This window comes from Pavona decussata, unplaced genomic scaffold, assembly GCF_977016875.1.
Source record: "Pavona decussata unplaced genomic scaffold, jaPavDecu1.1 SCAFFOLD_161, whole genome shotgun sequence".
In the NCBI taxonomy this organism is placed as follows: Eukaryota; Metazoa; Cnidaria; class Anthozoa; order Scleractinia; family Agariciidae; genus Pavona; species Pavona decussata.
The window spans coordinates 4,405,951-4,429,624 of record NW_028145572.1 but is presented as its reverse complement, the minus strand read 5'-3'; the positions used below and the strand labels follow the sequence as shown (position 1 = coordinate 4,429,624).

The following is a 23,674-nucleotide window of genomic DNA, read 5'->3' as shown; positions in this document are numbered from 1 at the left end:
TGCTCAACTGTTTGGGAGTACTTCCAAAGCTTTTCTAGTTTCTCCAAACTTGTTGTTGTGGAATTTCCCCGTGATGTTCCATTCCAAATGGTAATTAAGGGATTCCTATAAAACCCCATTTACACGCACGTCATCCGCTAAATTCGGTGCGGTGCCGTCGAATTTCTGGCACAGTAGTTCTAATTTCCAACATGGAATTAAGGTAACGATCCTAAGATGAAAAAGGCACCAGCTCCCGATATTTTAGGGGTGCCGAGACTACTTCTGGGAGATAAGCATGGGTAAATTGGTCACGGTACCGTAATTTGGAGGTGCCGTACCCATTTTTTTGGATCTAGTCTGAGGAACCCTGGAGATTGCCAATGGAATTTCTAGAAATGTATTTGTGATGCATTTGATTTCCTACCGAGCTTAAAACTTTCCATCTTTCGTCATTTATCACCACACAAGACTAACTTTCGCGTTTCCCCACTAAAACTGATTGCACTGCAGAGTAGAGTTGCGGCTACCAACCTACATGAAACTTGCAGTCCGAGCTAGATCTGGTAACTTGAAGGAAACAATTACAAAATCATGATTATCAAAAACACGTCAAAAATAGTTCTTCACGTGCAACGCTACTTCATTCCTTTTCCAAACACTTTCCGTTAAAATGCTGACGCCGCGGAAAGTTACGTGAACAACATGTTACAACGAATTGCCACAAGATAAATTTTATGAAAATCACAGAGTTTGATGGCTTTTGCTGTAACATTAAACTAATTAAATGTTCGAAGGCAATACAAGCACTCTCTTGCGCACGCAAATTTTATATGCCAGCCTCGAAGTTGCCAGCCTCCTTGGCAGCCGCAGAACATCTGCGTAGGAGGCTGCGAAGTCACATGACCTACCGACCGTGTTATAAATGTACTCACAGGGAAGAGTAGAATGAGCCAGGTCGTTTCCAAAGTATCCAGTGAAAAGAGGCGTACTATCGAATTTAACCCGATTTCATTGAGATATCTGGCTACGAGATTATTCGAATTTTTTTTTTTTCCTTACCATTCTACCTGCTCATTTGTTTTGTCGACCCAAGTCTCGGTTCATTTTCATAATCGAAGATCATCGGCATGAACTCAGCACTCGCCAAACGGGCGTTGGAAATGTATATGTTTTCGTCCGAAAGAAAGCTTGGGTTTGGTGTACGAGTACACCCCCACCAAAAATCCCAAGAAATACTTCCCCCCCCCCCCCCCCCACGGAGGGGGGCTATATAAAACTGTCAGCGGCACGGCGCACAGAACTGCAACCTCTTCCCGTCCCTGCACCCTGGTTAAGGGTCTGGCAACACTGGGCCAATAGGAGGCGTTTAAGTAAGGGAAGAAAAAGGATAGATAAACACATCCATTCTGATTGTCTAATTGATTCTGACGTTCTATGGTCTGTTGTTGAAACCCTTAGTCATATTCCTAGTTTTTTTTCCAGGGACGGGTTATCATGCTGTAGAACGAACTGGTAATTTTTCCCATATGTTTGCTCGTGGAAGAGTTAATTGACAAGTTGACCATCCAGTGTCCAGATGTGCCACTGTCACAAAGGGCAAAATCTGGGTGTGATATTAGCTGCCTGATGCAGGGATCTTCAGTAAGCAGTCAGTAAGAGCGCACTAATATCTTGATTCATTTGCACGGTATATGGTGCTTCACTGGGTTTCGTGCTCAACAAACTTCTCGATAAGCATAGGTCAAAAGTCAAGAGCTGTCGGCACAAGAGCCATTCAACAGCAAGGCTGTATTATAAGAGCCACAAATCTGATAACCAATTATTTGATATTCTTCTCGAGTAGTGTGTTTTTAGCTTATAAATATAACCAAAGGACATTCTTGACTATCAAACAAAGCACACTTTAGCTGTGTTTTTAAAGCAGGCTGAATGCACGTTAGACAGCCAAGGTTACGTTGCCTTTTTCACTAAAATTAATACTCGGCGATATTCGTATTTGTCATAGATCCTTTGACATTAGCTCACCGAGAGAAAGCAAAGAATACAAGTATCACTTTAGTCAGTTATAAATTCGCCTTTAAATTGCAATCTTTGGAATTCCTGAAAATTGAGTTACCCAAGGCCAAGGTTCGAAGTCGCGCCGCATGTTGTTCGGGGCAAAACTTGGAAACAGACATTATATTTGTGTAAATCCGTGATTCGGGTGTTGGTGGGGGTAAATTGTTGGTCTGTTGGCGTTTGTCGGTAGTCAAGCAGTCTGGAACCACATTCACCATTCCATTTCTTGCCTTTCCTCTAAAGCCGCTTTCGGAGGTAAATTTTACTGGTATAAGAGGAGGGAGGGGGGGGGGGGTGGTAAATGTAAAGGTAGGATATCAGTTTTATTGTTACAGGCTTAGTTTTGTAAGTTCTTTCACCGCCTTAATTTGTCTATCAGAAGCGTAGAGACAGACAAAAGGCACTTCTTCTCTTTTAACAGTAACCTAAATACGCCGCACCGGGTTGAAAAGAAAGCCTACCGTGACCTGGCATTTTTCTCTGATATCGATTGCTTAATGAACCCCGCTTCACACCGCTTGAGAAACGAGAAACGGTACTGGTTCCATTAGTTCAAGAGGCTTTGCAACCGGAGCACAATATCCGATGGAAATATTGGCCTCTTCTACCACTGTGAGCGGGTTGACTAACGCACCAGCAAAAGTATGTTAAACATTAATACTGCGACAGGAGGAATCAGGAGTAGCCAAGAAAAACGAGACGATTTTGAAATTGTGTTTTATTGAGACAAATCTCAGCGTATTTACCTAGTTAGAGTATGATTCCGTGACTGCCCAAAACTGTTCTGTGTCTGTTCCTAACCCTCGATAAGGACGCCTTCAGGCAATGCAAACGAACGAGCTAAAAATATCGTTTAGCTTAAACTACCACACGGGTTGTGGGCCAGGGAAAATCATCCAGCACTGTTACAAGACAAATTCTGTAAACAAACAAGATAAGAAAAGTTAAAGTAAAGTAAAGAGTAAACAACTGGCGCGAGTTTTTGGCAAATGAAAACGAATTCGTAAAGTTTGCGTGAGTATAGGTTTGCTTGATGACGCACGTCCTTGAAACTTCCATTCAGCCATGCAACCGTGTGTCTCTGCGGCCAAAGTGTAAAAATATCAAGCACCCCCTTAGCTAAATTTGCAAATTCGCTTCGTCAGGCGTTACTCACGCTACACACTTAAGAACTCGTCATACCCAGAAATAGCTCTCAAACCAACGTCAACTACTCAGATCGCTTTCTTCTAAAAACGGCAGTGTTTATATTCAGTGTGTGTTTTGCTGCGTTTTGAGGGCCGGATTTTCAAGTTCTTTTACTTAAGTGTAAAAGTTTGATTACAAACGGATGTGCGCTTGAGTGGCTAAAACATTTTTGTAGCGTATGTAAATTAGCTACGTGCACGTGGATGCCCCGGGGAAAGCTTTTCCGTCAAACCACGTTTAAAATGCATGGCTTTTAACTTCCTTAGCTACAAATCTGAATAGCCGGAATAATACCCAAAGATTCTTCTCTCTACAGTGAAGAGCCTATGCAGTTGTTTTGCTGCCAATTTTGCCGTAGCCGAGTTAGTGTTGTCTTCACAAATCAGACAGATTATGTCGTCCAGCCGGTACTGGTAAAACTCGGTCAAAACACTGCTTGTTTTTGTTGGAGCTTAGCAACTCTAAGTTTGAATAATTGCACAGGAAGTTTAAAAAATGCGGTACGGACGAACTGAAACAAAACTTGGAAAAATATTCAAATCATGAACGCAAGGTTCAATGTTCAAACCGTTAAATTTTTACCATTATTTTGAGAAGGTGAATTGGAGGAGGGGCTGCACTTTAGGTAGCTTTGTGTTCATCCATTAGCAAACAATGGCCAACAGTTTTAGCACGGTAAACATATAGTCCTGATCACTTCACCATTTCTCTGTCAATGCAGTGTTTGCAAGTTAAATTTTTGTTTTGAGAGATATTATAAACGCAAACAGCGCAATATGGATGTTTAATTGGAGAGCTTCCACACTGCTCACACTGTAAGGATTTCTGACCCACTGACATGAAACTTAAAACTATATAGCATTACTTTTGTTTTGACCCTTGAATAAAAAAATTGACAAGAGTTTTTCTTCTTAGTGACTGGGGTCAGCCAGAAGATATAGCTTTTTCATTTAGAGGGAAATTGTATTTTGAAGAGCGCCACAAATTCTACCAGACAGTAACTAATATTGTTTGGCGCTGGACTTCTGACCTGTTAGCTACTGATAGCGCTGTATTTGTGCTACTAGAAGTACGCCATCTTGGCGCTTCATTTTTTTTTTTTTCCACTTGCACCAGCATATAACAATTGGTTTCAATATCAGCAACCTTAAAACACAACACTGAGAAAATGTTGGCATTAATTCTTGGCACGGGTTAACACTCTAGATTAAAGATTGTTTAGTATTTACAGGTGGGAAAAATTTCCATGCTTAAGTCAAACTTTTGTCCACAATATGCATAAATGGCGAGTACGGCTAGCTCGTGTGTAACGTAACGCACTTGTGGCATAATATTGACTCTCGGGTAACTGTTTATTGTAAACTTGGTAGAAACATGGCAACATAAGCCGGTCAAACTTCAAAGTATAGAAATATTTAGAGTCTCGTTCCATCAGTCAGTTGTGCATAATTACCCTAAACCAGACGACAGCTTTTTTAATGTCATAGATGTTTTTCCCTCATTGCCAATGAAATGTCAATTCTTATGAGGACTGGTTAAAGGGAAAAATCCCTTTGTTTCCCAGGCTTCGGTTTGATAGAGATTGCCCAAATTTCTTGCTTCTAGCCGTAAAAACTTTCCAGGGATTGGCTACAAATTTAAACGGTAAATTCTCGAAGCGAATTTAATGGCTGCGTTTGGCAGTTTGACCTGCCCATTTCAAAGATGTATCTTTAAGTGAATTGAATAGAATAAACCACGTGCGACTAGAAGAAACTCCGTTGTACTCCTATTACTATATAAAAAAAATTTTCTCTGTAATCTAATATAAAGTCGGTGAAAATGTTATTTATTGTAACTGGGAATGGACAATATATGCGAGTCTTGTCAATTGCGATAAAGAATATTCTAATTTATGTTGGATAGTTCAACTTTGAGGTGGATCTCAAATTGACGGAGTGCTCTATCACATAATGTGTCCTGGGGTATTCGAAGTTTTTCTGCTGACCGCACCTGTTTAGTTTAGCTAATACATTGCTGAAAGCTTCACCAGTAATCATTCTATTTTTTTATCATTATTTTTTTCCTAAGTGTAACAAGCAGAAATAAAGGAAATATCGCGTACGTTTTTAGCTTTCTTTCTCCATACCCACCTTTTTTCCCGAGTAAAAAGTGCAGTTCAATTAAATTGAGAGTTGCAGTGTTTCTATAGCGTTCATTAACAGCGCACACTAGCTGTTGCTAACAGCTCTATATACTTGGCACGGAAGGAGCGTCAAAAGCTATTCAAATTGTTAAATGCAAAGCTTTTAGACTCTGTAAAATACCAGGCTTTGTGTAAAGGCAGCTTATAGTTTTATTCATGAAAAACATTAGTTCGTTTTATGTTGTAAGTGATGGGTTCCGGTGGCGAATTTCTCGCGTCTTTTGTGCTTTACATCGAACAATGTGCTACGTCCGAGTGCTGTACGGTATAAACGAACTTAGTATTAAACACAGGAAGAAAACCTCACCTCTGCTTTGCACCAGGTGCTAAATACTCAATGAGAAGGCGGGAATCCCAGCGGGAAAGAGCTCTTTTATTGCTTGAGTGAAATAAAGAACCGAAAAACTTCAAATCTTAGGGAAGATGGATTTATGTTTTGAAGCCCTGTTAGACTGCTTTCTTCCGGTGTGTGTTTCATCAATCCTATGAGAGTCGCGCTAAAGCCAAACCGATCTTGTAATCCCACGATACTAGAAAGATCTCAATGAGTTCGATTGTTAGCGCGCTGGTTAGACTTTTAGGGCTTTTAGCATTGGCTTGTTCCGTTGCCCTGTCCATTGTTTTATTATCTGTTATTTTCTCACCTATTGTCAGAACCTTTCACGTTTGCTCCAATTTAACGCCTCCCTTTTACGACCTTTTCAAAAGGCCCTAAGTAGTTCAAATTTGCACTTTTGTTTCGCGTCAACTCCTGCTTGATCCAACGGCACTGATTAGCAGCAACACAAGCGATCACGGGCCACTCTGCACCATATACAATATCCTGTTTTAAATTCCCCGAGGTAGATATTCAACTATAAAACCACACTGACCTCTAAACTGACAATTTAAGACAGCAAAATGTTCAAAACAGCTAGTGACAGGAGGTGGAGTTTTGTTCTAATTCTGTAATTTTCGCTGTTGTCCCGTCACCACGGAATGTTAATTTTTTTATTTTAAAAGAAAGCGGTTAGCATCTCGTCCGGGATCTTATACCATGATTTCTCTGATATAAGTACGACTACAGCGAATTCTTGTTGACTCGTGTCTAATTGCTCGACAAATATTGACACAGAAAATTTTATTGAATCTTTACACAACATACACAAATAGAGGGATTGTTTCGAAGGACAAACTGGCTAAAACTGTGTACCGTTTAGAAATTAAATAAATGTGTTGATCTTTTAAAAGCGATTTGAAACTTATCCAACGTAAATAAGTGCATTCCCTTTTTCGAGGGTAGCTGTCTGTAAGAATCATTCTTGCATAAATAGTAAGTATGTTGAAGTCTCTTAAAATTCAGGAAAACGAAATCACTTTAGTCAGGTCAGTAGTTGTCAAAACTACAAGGAGAGATGGAAATACGGCTAAACGGAAGTTCTATTTACAGCACATATCTTCTTATAATTTTGTTTCTATGTACAGAGGAACGCGGAGCAGCTACCGACATGTTTCGTGACGTTATATCGTCGTCAGTGAGAACAGCGATTCGCTTGTGATCTTCCTTGCTAATGAGAGACTTTAGCAAGTCAACCTTCTACACTAAATATTCCGATTCTTTTCTGGGTAAATACATCTTGAAAATCAAGTTGATAAAATTGCATCTCTTAATAAAATCTCTCTTATGATCAAGGGAAAAATTATTTATACTAGCGTTAAATGCGGTTGACTTTTGTAATAAAATTTCGATCATGAATTGTGAACGGATAACTGAGCACACGTGAGAAATTAAAGTTTCTTAACTTTGATGGCTTCGGTAGCCTAAACAACTAGGAACGGCAGGATTGTCCAAGGACGTTTGTGAGTTTATAGGTGTTGTGTTCAACGGCTGTGATACTGGATTAGCAATGTGAAGATCTTGTACTGCAGCCGCGTTTGAATTTTGTGAACCTGTAGATGGCTTCGTGTTCTTGCTCATTGCTTGCGAATTTGTCTTCTTCCATTTCATTCTTCGGTTTTGAAACCAGATTTTGACTTGCCTTTCGGTGAGATTTAACTGGGACGCCATCTCAGCTCTTCTCTCTTTCGTTAGAAAATGATTAAAATGGAATTCCTTCTCTAACTCGAGTAGCTGCTTGCGAGTGTACGCTGTTCTCTTGCGCTTTCCTTCTGTTCCTCTGCTGTTCCACGCAGGGTTTCCTATAAGCGTAACGACAAAGTAAAACTGTTAGGACCGAGTTTCTAAACTACCAAGCAAATTTTTTTGCTATAAAATGGCCCAATCTTCTTGTTAAATCACGGTTAAATGCTGACTAATGGCGATCGCTTATTAAGTACAGTTTTATGGCGCGTCAAGTATCGACAGTAGTTAAATATCGTAGCGTTAGGAGCCTGTAAATATCGTCCGTGTGGTCATAGATTGTCGTCCGAGGACAAATTTTTAACAATTAGTCAAACTAATGCCGAGTTAATGCTTGTAAACCGCATAAGTTGTTTGTTATGTGACAAACATTTCGCAGAGTCTGAACTGAACGCGAGAGTTCACTACAACAAGGACTTTGTAGCTTGCGCGAGCGAGACCGGCAAATTGGTTAGCGTGCGTGCATAGCGCGAAAGAGGAAGTTGTGTTGTACTAACCTGCTGCAGTTGAGTTGTGCCACCAATTTTCCGGTGAAGAAGTGCTTTTCAGCCAGGCATATTGATGGAACGAACAGTTCTGGCCGGCTTCTTGAGGCGAGTAGTAGCTTTGATGATCGATGGGAATCGACCCTCCGTTCTGTCCAGAAATTGGCATGTTGGCGTACGAGGACGGCTCGGCGGTGTATCCATTCACTTGACCGAGGTTTCCCTGCGGCATGGGTGACATGAAATTTGGTAGCGGCGACTGATTATAATAATTTGGTGACTGCATTCGGCAAGGAGAATAGGGAAAATCCAACTGCTGGCCATGCGAGCCAGTCTCTTTCCCTTGCAGGTTGCTGCCAAAGAACGGATAATTCGGCGACTGCATCGCACCGTTTGTCATCGTTGCGCTTACGAAAAGATAAGCCTCTGAGCTGAGTGCGCCGAGGGTATTTATAAATTTGTTTTTTGTATTATAAATAATGTAGAACGCCAGACAAGCGTGACGTATGTCACCTGGGTTGAAACGTCTTGTAAACGCATTATTAAGTATTGAAAAGGCCTTAATTAACGTAAAAGCCTCAATACTGTACCTTGTGTGCCAATAGGCGTTTTTAGGAGATTCGAGTGCCAGATTCTAGGAAGAATAAAATATAGAAAGGTGCGCTTGGCGCGAGATTAAAAACTAGCGAAAAACCGCTTCGGTAGCTTTGTGCACCTGATGCGGCGAAATTAGGACAATGCTTTTTCCGAATCTTTTAAATCGGGGTCAAAGAACGCGGTAAACAAAAAAAGGCAATATTCATTTTTTTGTCGCATTTAGTATTGGAATATATCAAACTGCAGTAATAATTTCCAGTTGAATAGTATGAGTTCATGTCGGGTTGCTTCTAAGTTAACAAAAAGAGCGCAATTGGTAGCCGGTCATTTATCATTGCAGGAAGACTGGTTGACCAACTTGACTCGAAAAACTCTGAATTTCGGTGTAGTTTTACAAATATGAAATAAGCAGTCCCTTATTAATAGAATCTTGCTGAGATTTCGAATTGTTTAACGACACTGTGTGTTTTGTTCGCGAAAGAGTACTTCCTGCGTTTAACATCTGCCTCACATAAACATTGATAAAGTTCGGACCTTTTTTATATCCCTCGCTTGCGGGCTTTCCGGAAGACAAACACGCTCTTTTATCGAGCGAGATGTACAATTTGCTCTGAGTTAAGCCGATTGAGGGTGCGAACCCTGAACTATTTCGTTTGCGACTGCTCTGTTGAATGCAATAAGCAGTGTCAAAACATTTTCATGCTTTAATTTGTAAAGAGGTTTAATTTTGTTCAAACTGTGGTAAATTCGCCAATTGATAAAATTGCTAGAGATAAGAAATTAAAAGTAGGACCTACACCAGCTGTGGTTCTTAGGCGGGTTTTGTTGATAAAAGCAAACTCGTAAATCGTATTTTGCTTGCGCGTTAATCAACGCTCACTTGTCGAGTTCAACATAATTTTGCTCTGATTTGTTTGAAGGTGTTAACAAAGGGCCTCCCATGCCAATGAAGAATAAAGACAAATAACAATGAAGCCTATATTAGACTAATGAAAATCTTTTACTGAATGAAAAGTGAAAACAAGATGGAAATGTAACCTTGACAGAAAAAGAAAAGTTATGTCCAATTTTTCGCGATTTAACACTGAATGCGCCCATTTAGCTCTTTGCCGGAACAGCAAATGAGTTCTCTTAGTCTTACATCAACACGAACTTTTAATTGATTATACAAAATGGCGGAGGCACTCTGCTAACTGCCTGAAACGCTTTAAGAAATCAAGACATCTAACACTCTTTTCCTAGTGTTCTTTATTTTTTTCAAACTTTGCATCCGGAATATAAACAGTTGAAAAGCTTTGACAGAATTAACGTGTCATGTCCTTAATTTATAACACAGCTTGCATAATAAAACTGTAAATCTCTTTAAATTTCCTTATAATATCCACATTCTTCAGGAAGGCTTTATTTACTGATGAGAAAACCAAGTTTCAGTTTGCTTTAGCGCTGAACACGATACGAAAGTTGATGTTCAGGTTGAAATTTTGTTGAGGTACTAGTAATTTGTCGAAGGGCCTTTTAGTAAATATACCTGCCGAGCAGGTGTCCAAAAACAGTCATTTTATTGATTGCGACCTCTATTCAAGTAATTTTCATATTTGATAATTTATTTTTATAACATTAGGCGACAACAACCTCAACAAGGAGAAGAAGAAGGTGTGGTTATTTAAAACCAGAAAATACAGGGTTTGAGAAATATTTGAAGAGATTCTCCTGATATTATCGTTTCACCGACGAGCCGGGTTTTTCCCATCACCGCTTGATTTCAATATGCTGATGGCTAGATATTTTGGCGCGTCACTTGTCAGCTGTAAAAATGTAAATTAGTAAATTTCAAGAAAGCTTGATAGTGTTGTTTTCTTGTGTTCAGATTCTTCAAACAAAAGAATGTAGCTCTTTGTGGAAAAGAAAGAAGAAAGAAAGACGCTCTTTGCTTTGGTGCCACATTGCCTTTCATTTTGAAGCGTACCGGAAATTTAGTGTGAGGCAGATCAAAGGGCGCTAAGACGAGCTTACAGCAGCATTTCAATATTAATCTCAGCTTGTTCTGTTCCTGCTAACATCTCCTCCCTCCAATTGACCAAACAATACACTTAGCAAATATCACATATTTGTTAAGCAAATTAACCTCTAGGCATTGGAGCTGTAAATACTTCACCCAATCTTCTGAAAGAAAAAAGCGCTAGAAAATTACCACGAGCTATTAAATCACCTTGCCAGCTTCAGTCGAGTTAAGGCAATTTTTCTTCTTCTTGAAAACGATTGTTGTGTTAGTTGATTCCGACTAGCGACCAAAAATGGTCTTTGGATTGCTCTGCGGGGGTTGGGTTTAACCTGCCTTTGTTATGCATATACATGAAAACGTTTTAGAAATGAAGACCTTTGTCGTAAAAAGATTGCAGAAACGATGAAATATAAAGGCTTTTAAGTTTAAAACACTCCAGGAATTCACTATCGTTATACATGAAGCCCTGGCAAAATCTGAAGCAGTGATTAAAGTTTCTAGATTTTATTAAATACTGAATCTATCGCTTTTCGTGGGGACTTGACCGGGTTTGTTCTCCTTTCTAAGAAACAGCATTTCGTGTGATCGCAAACAGGTAGTAACGGTTGAGTTTAACAAGTTGTTATGACGCTCACGGCTTGCAAACGTGACATTACATGGCAAAGAGTTATCAGACCGTACAACAAGGTTATGCTTGGTTGCTTCAAGAAATTACCAGTTAAGGTGTACCTGAACTGATAAAGAGTTTGTCAAGTAAGGCCACAAAATGAAAGATGGAAAGATTGTATTGCTTTAGGTTCAGACAAAGACTGGCTACAAAAAAATGCTTCATTTAAGGCATTTAACTGGATGTACATTGCCAAATTGCTTTAAAATTCTTCTTGAAATACTTCTTAAAGAGCTCAACTGTCCGCTTTCTCAAAGAAGGAGATAAGACAAAACACGAATAATAACTCGAGAGGTTCTTTTCTGGGTAATCTTTATTGTTGTCGCTTTTCAGATTTTTCGCAAAAAGGTAAAAAGAAACATTATCAACAACAGCTTTGTTACAGTAACATATACGTCTATGTTTTATAAAGAGCGATAGTTTTGCTTTTTACAATGTTTTCAGTTCTGAGTAGGTTAACGTAAATTTCACCGGTAAATCGTGCATGGCCCAGTTGGAATTGAACTCGGTCAAATTATTGACCATTATTGTTACCATCAAGGTTAACGTTTTCAGAGACGTGATGTAAGTCAACTAAATCATGTAGTGAAGTGTAGTGAGTTTCATGGCCAAAACAGTTGTTATTAATTGTTATAATTCTTATGATTGTTATATGTTAAAGTTTTATTGAGCTCAAAGTTCTGGGAGATTTTATCAAATGGTGATCAGTTGTCTTATTACTTCGTTTTGGATTAATTTTTTTCTCTGCGCTGTTGCGTACTTCAAACTGGTCTCGTTTTGAATGTTTTGTAATATTTTCAGGCTTGGAGCTCTTCATTACTGCGATCTCGGTTATTTTGCATGTCGGTGAATTTCTATATTTGAGACATGCTGAATACAGAAGACGCTGCTCACGTTTTATAATAAAAAGTTGTGGCGGGCGCGCAACGTTTCTTCTCTATGAAATAACTATTTGAAAATTAATACCCTAATCACCGATTTTCGATGAAAAACCAAACGTTTTCTGTAGTGAACTGTCACGTCGAGCTTTCAAGATATGTGAAAATTAAAAGCTTTTGTTCTCGAGAAGAGGAAAATGTTCTGGGCTCGTAAAAAGACGGGCCGGAATTTTCAAAAAGGCAGAAGCACCTTGTAAAGCCGGTTGTTAAAATTCTGTGGCCCGGCCCGAATCTTTTGTTTCAGTATCAGCTAAAATGAATCCGAATATGTAAAAATGTTTCAGAGGTTATATGGAATAGCAAAAGAAAGACATTTCAAGTCCTTCGCTTGAAGTTTGTCGTTAGGTGACCCTGTTTAAAATCAAACTGCTGATGTCTATAACACTGACCGCACTATTTGGATAACAACTTAACACCGCACTGGAGATAAAGAAGATTTGACTATTTTTTGGCGCTTCTGGTAGACTTGAAATCTAATATGGTTTCCTTTGTAAAACAAAATTATCACGAAATATTTTCCAATTTTCTTTTACTCCTGTTCGTACGATAAATCTCGTATCCGTGAGTACATCTGTGCCCGAACGGATTGTCGGCCTCGAGTTTCGCAAGAGTGTGTTAAGTTTTGATAGATTCTTGAAGAAGCGGTTTTCGTTAGGTAAGATACGTATTTTATTATATTTTTAAAACCATTACTTTCCTTAGACTAACAAGTTCAAAATACTCTTAAACGAAAAATTTTAAGAAGACAATTAATGGCAAGCATAATTACAGTCAAAAAGTACTTTCTACTCCTCCAAATTACAGAGTGGAACAGACTCGCTATTAAAGAGTCATCTTTTTTCTATGGCCTCTCTCTGTAAAACAGATGTGCCCTTTTCTTACAACACTATATCACCACTTAAGCCGTGATTTGTTAATTTTCCGTCTTAAAGTGCTATTCCAAAGCCTTAAAAGGCACCGACGACGGCGTTTAAAAGCAACGGAAAACAAGTAAGGTCATAAACTAATTGTCCTTCATTCACTTTATTTCATTTTCCGAAGAAAGTGCAAAAAATGATTTACGCATACTTTGAGAAAAGAAAAAAGAAAAAGCTCCGGGAGAAGAAAGTGAACCTTTGCCTCACGTAGCAGGAATTTCGCTGATTAAAACAAATCTCTTGCTGAGTAAACTGAGTAAGTGAACCCAGCTAGCTGACAATTGACTTTCAGTTCTATAAAAAACGCTTTGAATTCCCCAGCAGTTGTTTTTATGTCTTATGGTTTGATTGACAAAACAAAGATACAAACAGTTTGGAGAATGACAGTTTGCGAAAATAAAGAGAAAAAAAGAGAGGTAAACAGGGAAAAAGTGACTTGTAGTAACAACTTTTAAAGCTGACTGAATTTTTGTCCACACACATACTTCAAACCTTGAATGAATTAATGTGATTTGAAGGAGTTCCAAAGTGAATTATTCGAGTGAAGGCTGTCGAACAGACTTTTCTGTAGTTTTGTTTATTACTCTGCATGTACATGGTGGTCCTAACTTCACACTTTTTAGATGAAGCCCCAATTAAAGTGTACCCATTCAAGTGTTGAGATGTACTTTGTTGTCGTACTGGATTATCATCATACCGTGTAACTAACGTTTTGTCCGTAGAGTTTGTGGATTAAATCCTCGAGTAGGACCATTAAAATGCGGAAAGCTTTTGAGCAGCACTTTCCAGTCATATTGTTTACATGATACAACGTGACTCTAACTTCTGAAATCCTAAAGTGGGACCAATTTACACGAAACGTTTTTTCCTATGGTGTATTCCTGTTTATTATTCTTTACAAGGTGAATCTAACTTGTTGATGAAATTCTTAGTTGTGACCATCCAAAGAAGGCTATTGAACAGTACTTTCTTGTAAAGGGGGTTTTAGTGTTTGCCAAAGTATTTCATATAAAATCCCTAAGTTTTATCACCTGAAATGAAGGATGTTGAGCGGTACTTTCCTGTTCTATCAGTTGCTTAATATGTTGTACAAGTTGTTTTAACTTTCCATTGTGTAGATGAAGTCCTAAAGTGAGACCGTTCAAATGTAAGCTCAGTGTCGAACAGTACTTTTCTGTGGTGCTGATAGCTACGCTGTTGACTCTGACTTTTGATTGTGTCGATAAAACCTGAAGCGTACCCATTCAAATCAATGCCGCTCAGCTGTACTTTCCCGGTGGTATTGTTTAGTATGCTGCACGATTTGCCACTTTAACCTTAGGGAATGAAAGACTCAACCAACCTTTGCTGTCCTATTTAATGTTTATACTTGGATGTCTTTTCTTTTCGTGGAGTTTCGAATTCGCCAAAATCTATCAAAATTGGGCGGTAAAGTTTCCGCACTGTTGAATGCATAACGTCACCCACAAAAACTAAGAAATGCATAAGGCTCCCAGTCGAAAAATGGAGCTTTTTATGCCAATAAACAGTGCAATGACAGGGGTACACTGCCGCATGTGTTACGGCAAGCGGGGAACTCTTGTCACCTTCACTTTCAGTGCGGGATAAATTGTCTCGGTTTTTATTTTCCAAAACTCAAACACTGCGCAAAGATAACGAAAGTAAAAACAAAGAAGTTTAGATTAAAATAAGAAGCATTAGATTTCTTCTGAAACTAGGTCATAACAGCTTTCATCTAACTATAATGGTTTATCTTACTGTTATCTGATAGTTTGGTCCGGTCGAACGTCTTTGAATTTATAATCGATACCACATCGATAATACGACTGCAAAATTGTTAACTATTCGTACGCTAGCTACAAAATAAACTTGCTTGCTAGCTATGTATGACTCAGAAAAATACAGATATACCGATATTTTGTTGACCAGCTCACGCACTCGATCCTAACAACAATCGGACAATTTTGCTAACACAATCCATACTCAGGATTATTTTCTCTTTTAAATCGTAGGTGTTTCCTACGTTTTCAAATGATTTTTCAAAATGAATATGTGCCGATCAGTTTAGAAGGATATCTCGCTAAGTACTCTAACTTATATCCAAATGTAATTTATTAACGTGCAGGCGAGGAAGGTTTCATTTAGGATTTCGCTGTTTAATGTAAAGACTTGATAAACATACATAGCAGTCCCGCTGATTTCAGTTAAAACTCCAAACTTTCGTTCAGAACTTCAAGACTTTCATTACTAAATTTTTACACCGTTCATTTTTGACAATAAAATAAAAAGCGATCCTGAAAGCGTCACTTACACCAGGGATAATTTTTGGAGATTTAAACCCACTTTTAAATTTTATGATTGCGCTTTTTCTAATAGGTCATAAATAATGCCGAAACTGACACTAAAATTAAATGATTTATGCCCTCCTTTTTGCAATGAATTAAAGCTCCATAAAACGGCAGTTATCTATAATTCAAACGTGAGAGGTTCCAAAACTTCCTACAGTTAATGGAAGTTTTATTGCTGTTGAATTGAATACGGAGTCGGACGTTAAGCCGCACACTGACTGTTTAACTACCTCTTATCAATTTCCTCCTTTCATATTGTAATTTATGGCACTCTTTTTATTCCTCAGCGCAGCTGGCTGTGAAGGTAGCTTAGTTTAATTAACCGAAAGCAATCCCTCTATCGGGTGTCTCTCTAAGTATTGTTTGTGTAAATCGATTGCCGGGTTATAAGAAACGTATTCAATTTTCGACCCTTCAGGTATTCTAAAATACTTTGTATTAAGTGTTTTCTTTTTCCTATGCGGTCTCGGGTTTCAATGGCGTGGTTGACACAATATTTTGTTAATTGCCTTTCGTTTTTCTTATCTTTCATGTCAATTCCCAATTAAAAGTCGGTCTCTATTGCTTGTTTAGTCATAAACCATAGCGAAATTTGTTCAGATTACGTCGACTGCTTGATTGAGTGCCTTGTGGGTTTAATTTAAATTGGATTCTTGCAGGCCGCTAAGATTAATGATGTGATTTCTCCTGTGAAGAATACAAAATATGAATGGTAATTTGAAGTGAAAATAATTAAAAGTTTGCTCTCCTAGCTTGACCCTGGCGTCTTCGAGTGAAAGAGAGGATAGCCTAACAGCGTCTCTTTTTCTTCGCTCCGTGTAATTGAAAGTAAACTCGACTAATAAAAGTAACATCATTTAAATGCTCAAAATTTGCTGCAGGACTTTCCCTTCTTTTTTCTCTCGAGCTGAAGGGTGAATTTAATCTTGTTAACTCATGTCAAACAAACATATATAGTTTTCAAAGGCGCTCGAAAAATACAGCATAAAAACTGGCAGCCCCAAGGATAGGTATTGGTAAAATTTTAGATGCACAACAATTTCCAGTCAGGATCTAGCAAGGCCGTTTATGGTAATATTCGGTGAACGTGCTTCTCTAAACGGCTGGGAAAATATTTCTGTTAAACCAGCGTTAATTCCTACTTTAATTCTCTACTACCTGACTGGTTCTAAGGTTAGAAATCAGTTTTCAATTCCACAAGTTTTCATCTTATGGTTTCGCAAAGCAATTAGAACGAAAATGAAGTTCTAAGTACCTTAAAGTCTCTAGAAAAAAAACTTAAGTGTGAGCATTCAAATGAAATAATCTTAGCAGTCGGCTTTCCTTTGGTGTTATTGACTATCTTTGCGTGAGCTGCTAAGGTGTGACAGTCCTAATGAGGTATACAGACCGGTTCTGTTCAGTATTACTGTACGAGTTTCAAGGGTTAGAAGGTGAAATTAGAAAATTCGTCCACTAGTTTTGTTCATTCTGTAAAGATAAACACCGTGCCGCCGGTGAGGTGTAAGTGGCTGCCACCTGCTGAACTACATTGTTCTTTTTTTGAATGGCGTTCTTACTGGTGTCATTTCTTCTCTCTGTATACATACAAACGATCAGCTCATAAAAACTGTAGCAAAATAAAGTAGAACCTTCAGTTGTCTATTATTAAAATATGGGTAAAGTTGAACATTTAGTGGAAACTGGGAACAACAATTATGGAACCTTAATTCACCTGCTTTGACCCTCGAAGGATGGCCTTCAATAGTCATATCTCTCACTCAATACCCTTGTTGGGGGTAATTTTTTTTTCATTCATCTTTTTGTCTTAAAGGCAAAGTAACACACAAGATAGGAGTTAATCGTGCAGCAGAACACTGAGAGCGGCTCAAATTTTCTACTGCCATCAGTTTGAGTGGCCAACATAAGCGGAAAAAAAACGCAAGGGTTCGCTCTTCACATCTGTCCTTTATGGAATTCTTTCTTAAGATTCTTTGTAACTTATCGCTAAATAAAGTAGCTGAGACAATTGCTTGCTTGTTAACAGAAGAATTTTAAATCCATCATATAAAATATACGGTCTTCTGTTACCATTATTAAACCAAACCATAGCTGTGCAAGGAGGCACTGGTCAATAAAACAAAGCAAATCTCAGCCATAGCATTTTGAAAGCAATAAATATATTCAAATAATCAGGGAATAGCGTTAGTTTGTTTTCTACATTGTCTTAGGGTTGTGAAGGAACAAACTGACAGTTACGTCTGTAAGAAATTTTTTAAGCACTAAACACAAAAGGCTAATTCGGAAATTGTCTTTTCCATTCATTTAATACTTTGAACGTGAGGTTTCTGTTGTGTCCGCAATCAAAGAGTCTCTGGAGGAACAATATCACCGGAATTACTTAGGGAAACATTTTGAAAATGACCTGACGGCGCCGTTTTATTGAGAAGCTTCGTTTTGTTTTAACATTTTGGCTACCTTAAATTCAATCCTTAGTTGGGCTTCAGTGGTCTTATTGTACGTTATACTGAGCTATATTTAACTTAAAAATTAATTTTTGAGCACCTCTGATTGTAGGCAACATTACGTCGAGTTATTTTAATGTTCTGAACCTGTGTAAAACCGAGTATTACAAACCAATTATTCATGCGTATTTATTTGCTTAAAATCTTCTCAAAGCCGTGGTTTGAATTGTACAAGCTGCCAAAGAATAGTACCCAGAAGCCTACGTCCTTTACGTCAAAATCAGGTAAAAAAACCTTTGAAAACGGGAAAGATAGAATAAAAACCATGTGATAACCTCTTGCTTAACCTTAACGTTTCAATTTTTATTGAGTTTGCCGAAGCAGAGTTGGCACTTCAGTTTAGAAACAACAATCCCAGTAGCGATATAAATTACGAAATGATAACTAAGCGGGAAACAAGTCGTTGTGTTTTTATACTCCTGCAACGCGGACTTCTGTTAAAACTCCTATGGACAAACGTTCTCTGAATAGAGACTATCACAAAGCCTATCCAAAATTGCCTTTGTTTCGAGGAAATTCGCGCGAGCTAATCATTTGTATTCTGACCACGTTCATATCTTGCGCTGTAAGTCAGGAAACTTTCAGTGAAATCAAGACAACACAATATATACCCGTATTCCGCAAAATTCTGTAAATAGCATTGGTAAATACAAACTGAGTACTGCGTTGAATTTACTCACCACATAATCTGTCTTGCTTGCTGCCAGCAGAGACTGAAGTGGTCCGTGTTCGAAGGAGAAAGATTCATATTCTTTGATTCTTCAGATGTCTTCCCATCTAAAGCGGTCAAATATTCCTTCAAGTTTGGATACATTTATGCGTTGTCTTCAGCGCGTCTTTTTCGGATAAAGACTTGTTATTAACTCCGACGGAGCGCCTTCGAAGTCTTGATACCCACAACTTTGCCTAGACGTATATCTTAAAGCATTTTTCCAACAGCTACGCAATATTACTGAATTGTATCGCGTCGCCATGTTTTCCAGATACGTTTTGTTGACTTTCTCTTCCTAGTTTTTTTCACCTCTGAAAGATGAAGTTGAAAAAGGCGAGCCCGATGAGTGATTCGCGTTGGTTCGTTCGACTAATAGAGGTTTTTTCAAGTACCTTATGTGATACGTCTTATATTAGACTCGTAGTCATTTCTCTGTGACAAATATCTTTAAAAGAAGCAGTTATAGCAGCATTTGTCGCAATCACCAAGTCATTATGTCGCTTTTATTGGTTATGGAACAGTGACTTAAGGAGCCACAAGTACAGTAAAATTGCTTTCATGCTGTAAGATTATCCTTTAACATCAAATAATGAAGAAACTGTTCAGTTTTATGACGGAATAAAATTGCAAGCTTTATCTCCTTTACAATCAAGACTAGTATTGGTCGCGGTCATATTTTTATCACATCTCAGATTAACGCATGCAGATGAGAGTTAAAACGTATAGCCATCATGAGAAATTAAAATTTATTCTCGTATCCTAGTTTTTTTTTGTAAGCGATATCAAACAATAGCTACAACAAGTTCGTGATTTCAGTTGAACTGTATATTGAGGGTTACCCACAACGAAATAACTGTTGTTGACGTCTCCCACATATTAATGGTTTTTAATAATAACCCCTTGGCTCCCGAGAAGATATAAAATGAGGATAGGAGCACTCGGATTTCTTTTTTCCGAGTATGCCTGTGTCACTTTCTAGAATAATACATCATTCTCATTCATTCACCAGGCTGGAAATATACCATCACATTTATTTCAAGATATAAAATTCTTGACATTTTAAAATTAAAGAAAGAAAGAAGAACAGGATAGTGTCTGATCATCTAAGAATAGAAAGGAATAAAGGAGAAAAAACACCAAAATAACAGGGCCAAACAGAATAGAAAAGGAAAGGATAAGAAAATGTAAAAATGTAAAAAAAAAAAAAAGAAAAGAAAAGAAAAGCAAAAGGTGCCGTCAAGAAGCACAGTGCTTTTCACAACGTTAACGTAAGGACGGTGTTATTTTTTACGCAGTTTTATGTTTTAATTATGTAATGGCATGTATTTTATAGTTTAGATTATTTAATTGAATTTTAGAAAAGTACATTTTGAGTCTTATTTATTTTTAATATCTTATGTAAGGCGCAGTTGAATATTCTTATAGAAACTACGCGATATAAATGTTATTATTATTTATCATCATCATCATCATCATTATTATTATTATTATTATTATTATTATTATTATTATTATTATTATTATTATTATTATTATTATTATTATACGGGAAGATGGGAAGAGTAGATCTTAGCAAGGAAGGACTATTGGAATTAAAAACGAAAATTGGGGGTAACAACGCATGATAATAATAATAAATAATTAAATAACTTCCGTGGGAACGGCCAGAATCCTGATCTAGAATCATATATTCTAGATGTAGTAGGCTACGCGTTGCACCTTACCACATTTACAACGAATGGCATTCGAAACTTTTGAACTCATGTCTACAATAATGATGATGATGATGATGTGGCACGAGCAATCCACTGCATGGGATTTGGGCGGAAAGCTCGGGTTCGATTAATTAGAGAAGTGGTGTGAATATACCCCAGAGGGTGTTACTAAAAATGAGGATAAAAAGCTGTTGTGGATTTCAGCATTCGGACAAATCACGAAATTGAGACAAGAAGGCCAGATTTGGTAATCATTAATAAAAATGAGAGCTGCCAAAATAGATTTGGCAATCCCTGAAGAGACAGAGTAAAAGTGAAACAGGAAGAGAAGTGGTAGTACTAGATGCATTAGGGACCATTCCAAGAAGACTCAAAGAATGTCATTGGAGTGAACACGTCAATTGGACTAATTCAGAAGTCAGCGCTGTTGGGATCAGCTAGGATTATTTGAAAAGTTCTTGAATTCTTGTTAGGCAAGTGCTTGTTACTTGGTACCCTAGTAAATACAAGCTTCAAGACCTATTGCTGTGAAAATCCCAAATAATAATAATAGTAATAATAATTTATAAGAAGAACTGTCGCGTGTGTTTCGCTTCTCATGGATCTATCCTCTTGAAAAAAAGAGGTGCTAGACATGTAGTCTCTTCAAATCAGGGAGAGACAGATACGAACACTACATGCAAATACGAGTAGTCAGCATGGCAGGAAGCAGTTCTACTGGAACAAATGAACACGTCTTCTGTTGATTTATCATCATCATCATTAACTTGGTTTCAAGATACCAAAAACACAAGAACGTCCTGCAAATGTGCGCTTTTTGCTGCTAGAGTCTCGGGAGATTGCTCTACTCGTGTCAACCGCGTCTAATGACATCCTTCAATGTGGTGCAGTACCTTCTTCTTTGACGCAATACTTAAGTACCTTAAACAGACGTTTTCCTTACGTTTTTAAGAGCCGAAAAAAGGAAAAACTGCATGCAATTTCTAAACTTACCACGAACAGGTGGCAGGCGAAACATGAGCTGGACTCCAGCTAAAATTTAATTTGGACGCAATTTTACATTGCATGCCAGGGCTAAGAATCTTAACAACTGAAATGTGAGTTTGTTTTAGATTTAGCCTGAAACACGAGTGGCCAGTTACGTGTCTCGTTTCGGTGCGTCGTAATAGATGAACTGTAAAGTAATCAAGCGTTATGCTCCTTTACCTTCGTCCAACTATTCGCAAAAACTATATTCATCGAAATTGATATACGCTTTATATTTATCAATAAAAAGGAATTCAAAAGTAACACTATACAAGAATACTTATTAATTTATCAAACCAAAAACAAGATCCAGTGCTAGTTCAACAATGAACTCGAATTCTGAATTAAGGCTCTTCGCCATCCGTTGTTAAGCCCTAGAATAACAAAGTTTCTTGGTGCTATAGCTGTGGAAAAGGGCGAGAGCCGCTGTTGAGTGCTTCTGAATTAAGCCAACGGACGATCATGTGTTTTTTCTGATTAGATGCGTCTTCCTCGGTCTCAGCGTAGCCCAGTTCGTGGCATATTATCGCCTCTTGGGTCAAGCATTTTCGCCTGATAAGCTGCCTTGGGGGGTTCAAACTAATGTTCTTGTTTGTTAAAACAAACCCGTGCATACTTATAGAATTGCTGTTGTTTGTCAAACCAGATGAGGGTCTTTGTTCTGGATCCTTTTCTGTGGTGTGAATACCTTTAACAGAGGTGCAACTGGTGGACACGTGTTCACAATTCTTATTTTGACAAACATTGGCATTAATTTGCGATTTACTTGCACTCCACTGTTTCACGTGTGTTTCGCTGTTTTCTCCTCGTAATGAAAGAGTGCGCGCTCTTGGTTTCATGGACAGCTTTGGTAATGCATCCTTAATTAGCGGCAACTCAGCCGGAGCACTGGTACGGCGTGTCAGTTTAGCTCGAGCACCGTTCCAGATTAGTCTTGCGTCTTTCTCTTTATTGTCTTGTATCGTAGTTTTGTGGTCACTTTCTCTCTTGAGCAACCCATACGACAAGTTGATCCTTCTCGTCAACAAGTTTTGTTTTCCGGAGACATGACTTGGCCTTTTGTTGTCCATTATGGCTAGAAGAAAGATCTCTTACTAAGCTTACGTTAACCGAATTTTTGGAAACTGGTGAATATTCTGAGAATATACTTTTGCCTTGGTAAAATGTACTCGGCGATGGAGCTGGCCAGAAGGAGAAATCTTTGTTAAAAGTACCGTCTTTTTCGTTTAGATAAATAACAATCTCATTTTAAGATGTGTTTGTTTTGTATACCCGCTTAAAATACCTCTGCTAATGAATTGTACTTAAAACAATTACCTTCTGTACACAAAAAGAATAATAAAGCTTTATACATTAAGATGTACTTAACCTTCTCATTAATATACCCTTTTTGCTTGCTTCAAAGTGCCTTAATAGGTAGGAAATGCAAATAAATACGCACTTTACGAATTCTCCCACTTAGTTATGTTAAAACAAACTACTTTGCTGTACTCATAGTTAACTCCAATTTGTCCCCGTTGTACTTGAATTGCCTAACGTAGAACTAACAATCAAGTAGTGTGCAATTGTTCATTTCTGTGAAAAAAGAACGACGACTTTTCAGTCGGCAACAGTGATTTACTAAAATAGCGCTTAAAAGTTTGAATATATGGAATAAAGGTTATGAAGATAAATCTGTTGAGTATTCTATAGTTTTGTGCAATTGTATGCAAATAATAGACCCTCCGGGAAATAAACAAACATGCATTCGAATAATGAATGCGTTTGAAAAGTAACCTTTACGGTATAACAACGTCCGAAGAAAACGCTTCTAGGTCTTCTGTCTATATACTCTGTTTATATCTTGTTGCCTTGAAATAGAAACGAATGAATTTGTTTTAACTATTTGCGACTTCTTTAAAGTCCTTCTGCGACCTTAATTGACTTTGATTGTTTTGTGCTTGTATAGTGAAGGTACTAATACAAAAGCGGCCACTAAACGTTTGTGCCTTAAGAACAAAGTTATTATCTTTTTTTCTTTCATCTGTTATGTAACTGACGAGTGTGGTCAAAACAAAATGCACAGCACTGAACAAAATTTACATTTCAATGAAGCAAACTTGTACAATGTAAATGTAGGTCCGATTTTAACAACTTGGTCAAAGGTGGTACCGATTATTTTATCAGCACTAAAATTGTTTACGGCTATGCTCAGACAGTTCATTTTTTTAAAAGATCCCTGTTTTTATCCT

General features: G+C 37.9%; 2 protein-coding genes across 2 annotated transcripts; both read right to left on the bottom strand.

Moving 5' to 3' along the window:
• Positions 1–129: 129 nt before the first annotated feature.
• LOC146464930 (uncharacterized) lies at positions 130–23,663 on the bottom strand. The gene is made up of 2 exons (XM_085129398.1): positions 18,671–23,663; positions 130–2,959 (listed from the first exon to the last, which is right to left on the bottom strand). Exon 1 carries the CDS (start codon positions 22,511–22,513, stop codon positions 21,842–21,844), a length of 672 nt encoding a protein of 223 aa, XP_084985524.1. The 5' UTR covers positions 22,514–23,663; the 3' UTR covers positions 130–2,959; positions 18,671–21,841.
• LOC146464931 (uncharacterized) lies at positions 6,517–18,677 on the bottom strand. The gene is made up of 2 exons (XM_085129397.1): positions 8,030–18,677; positions 6,517–7,591 (listed from the first exon to the last, which is right to left on the bottom strand). Exons 1-2 carry the CDS (start codon positions 8,415–8,417, stop codon positions 7,191–7,193), a joined length of 789 nt encoding a protein of 262 aa, XP_084985523.1. The 5' UTR covers positions 8,418–18,677; the 3' UTR covers positions 6,517–7,190.
• Positions 23,664–23,674: the final 11 nt, after the last annotated feature.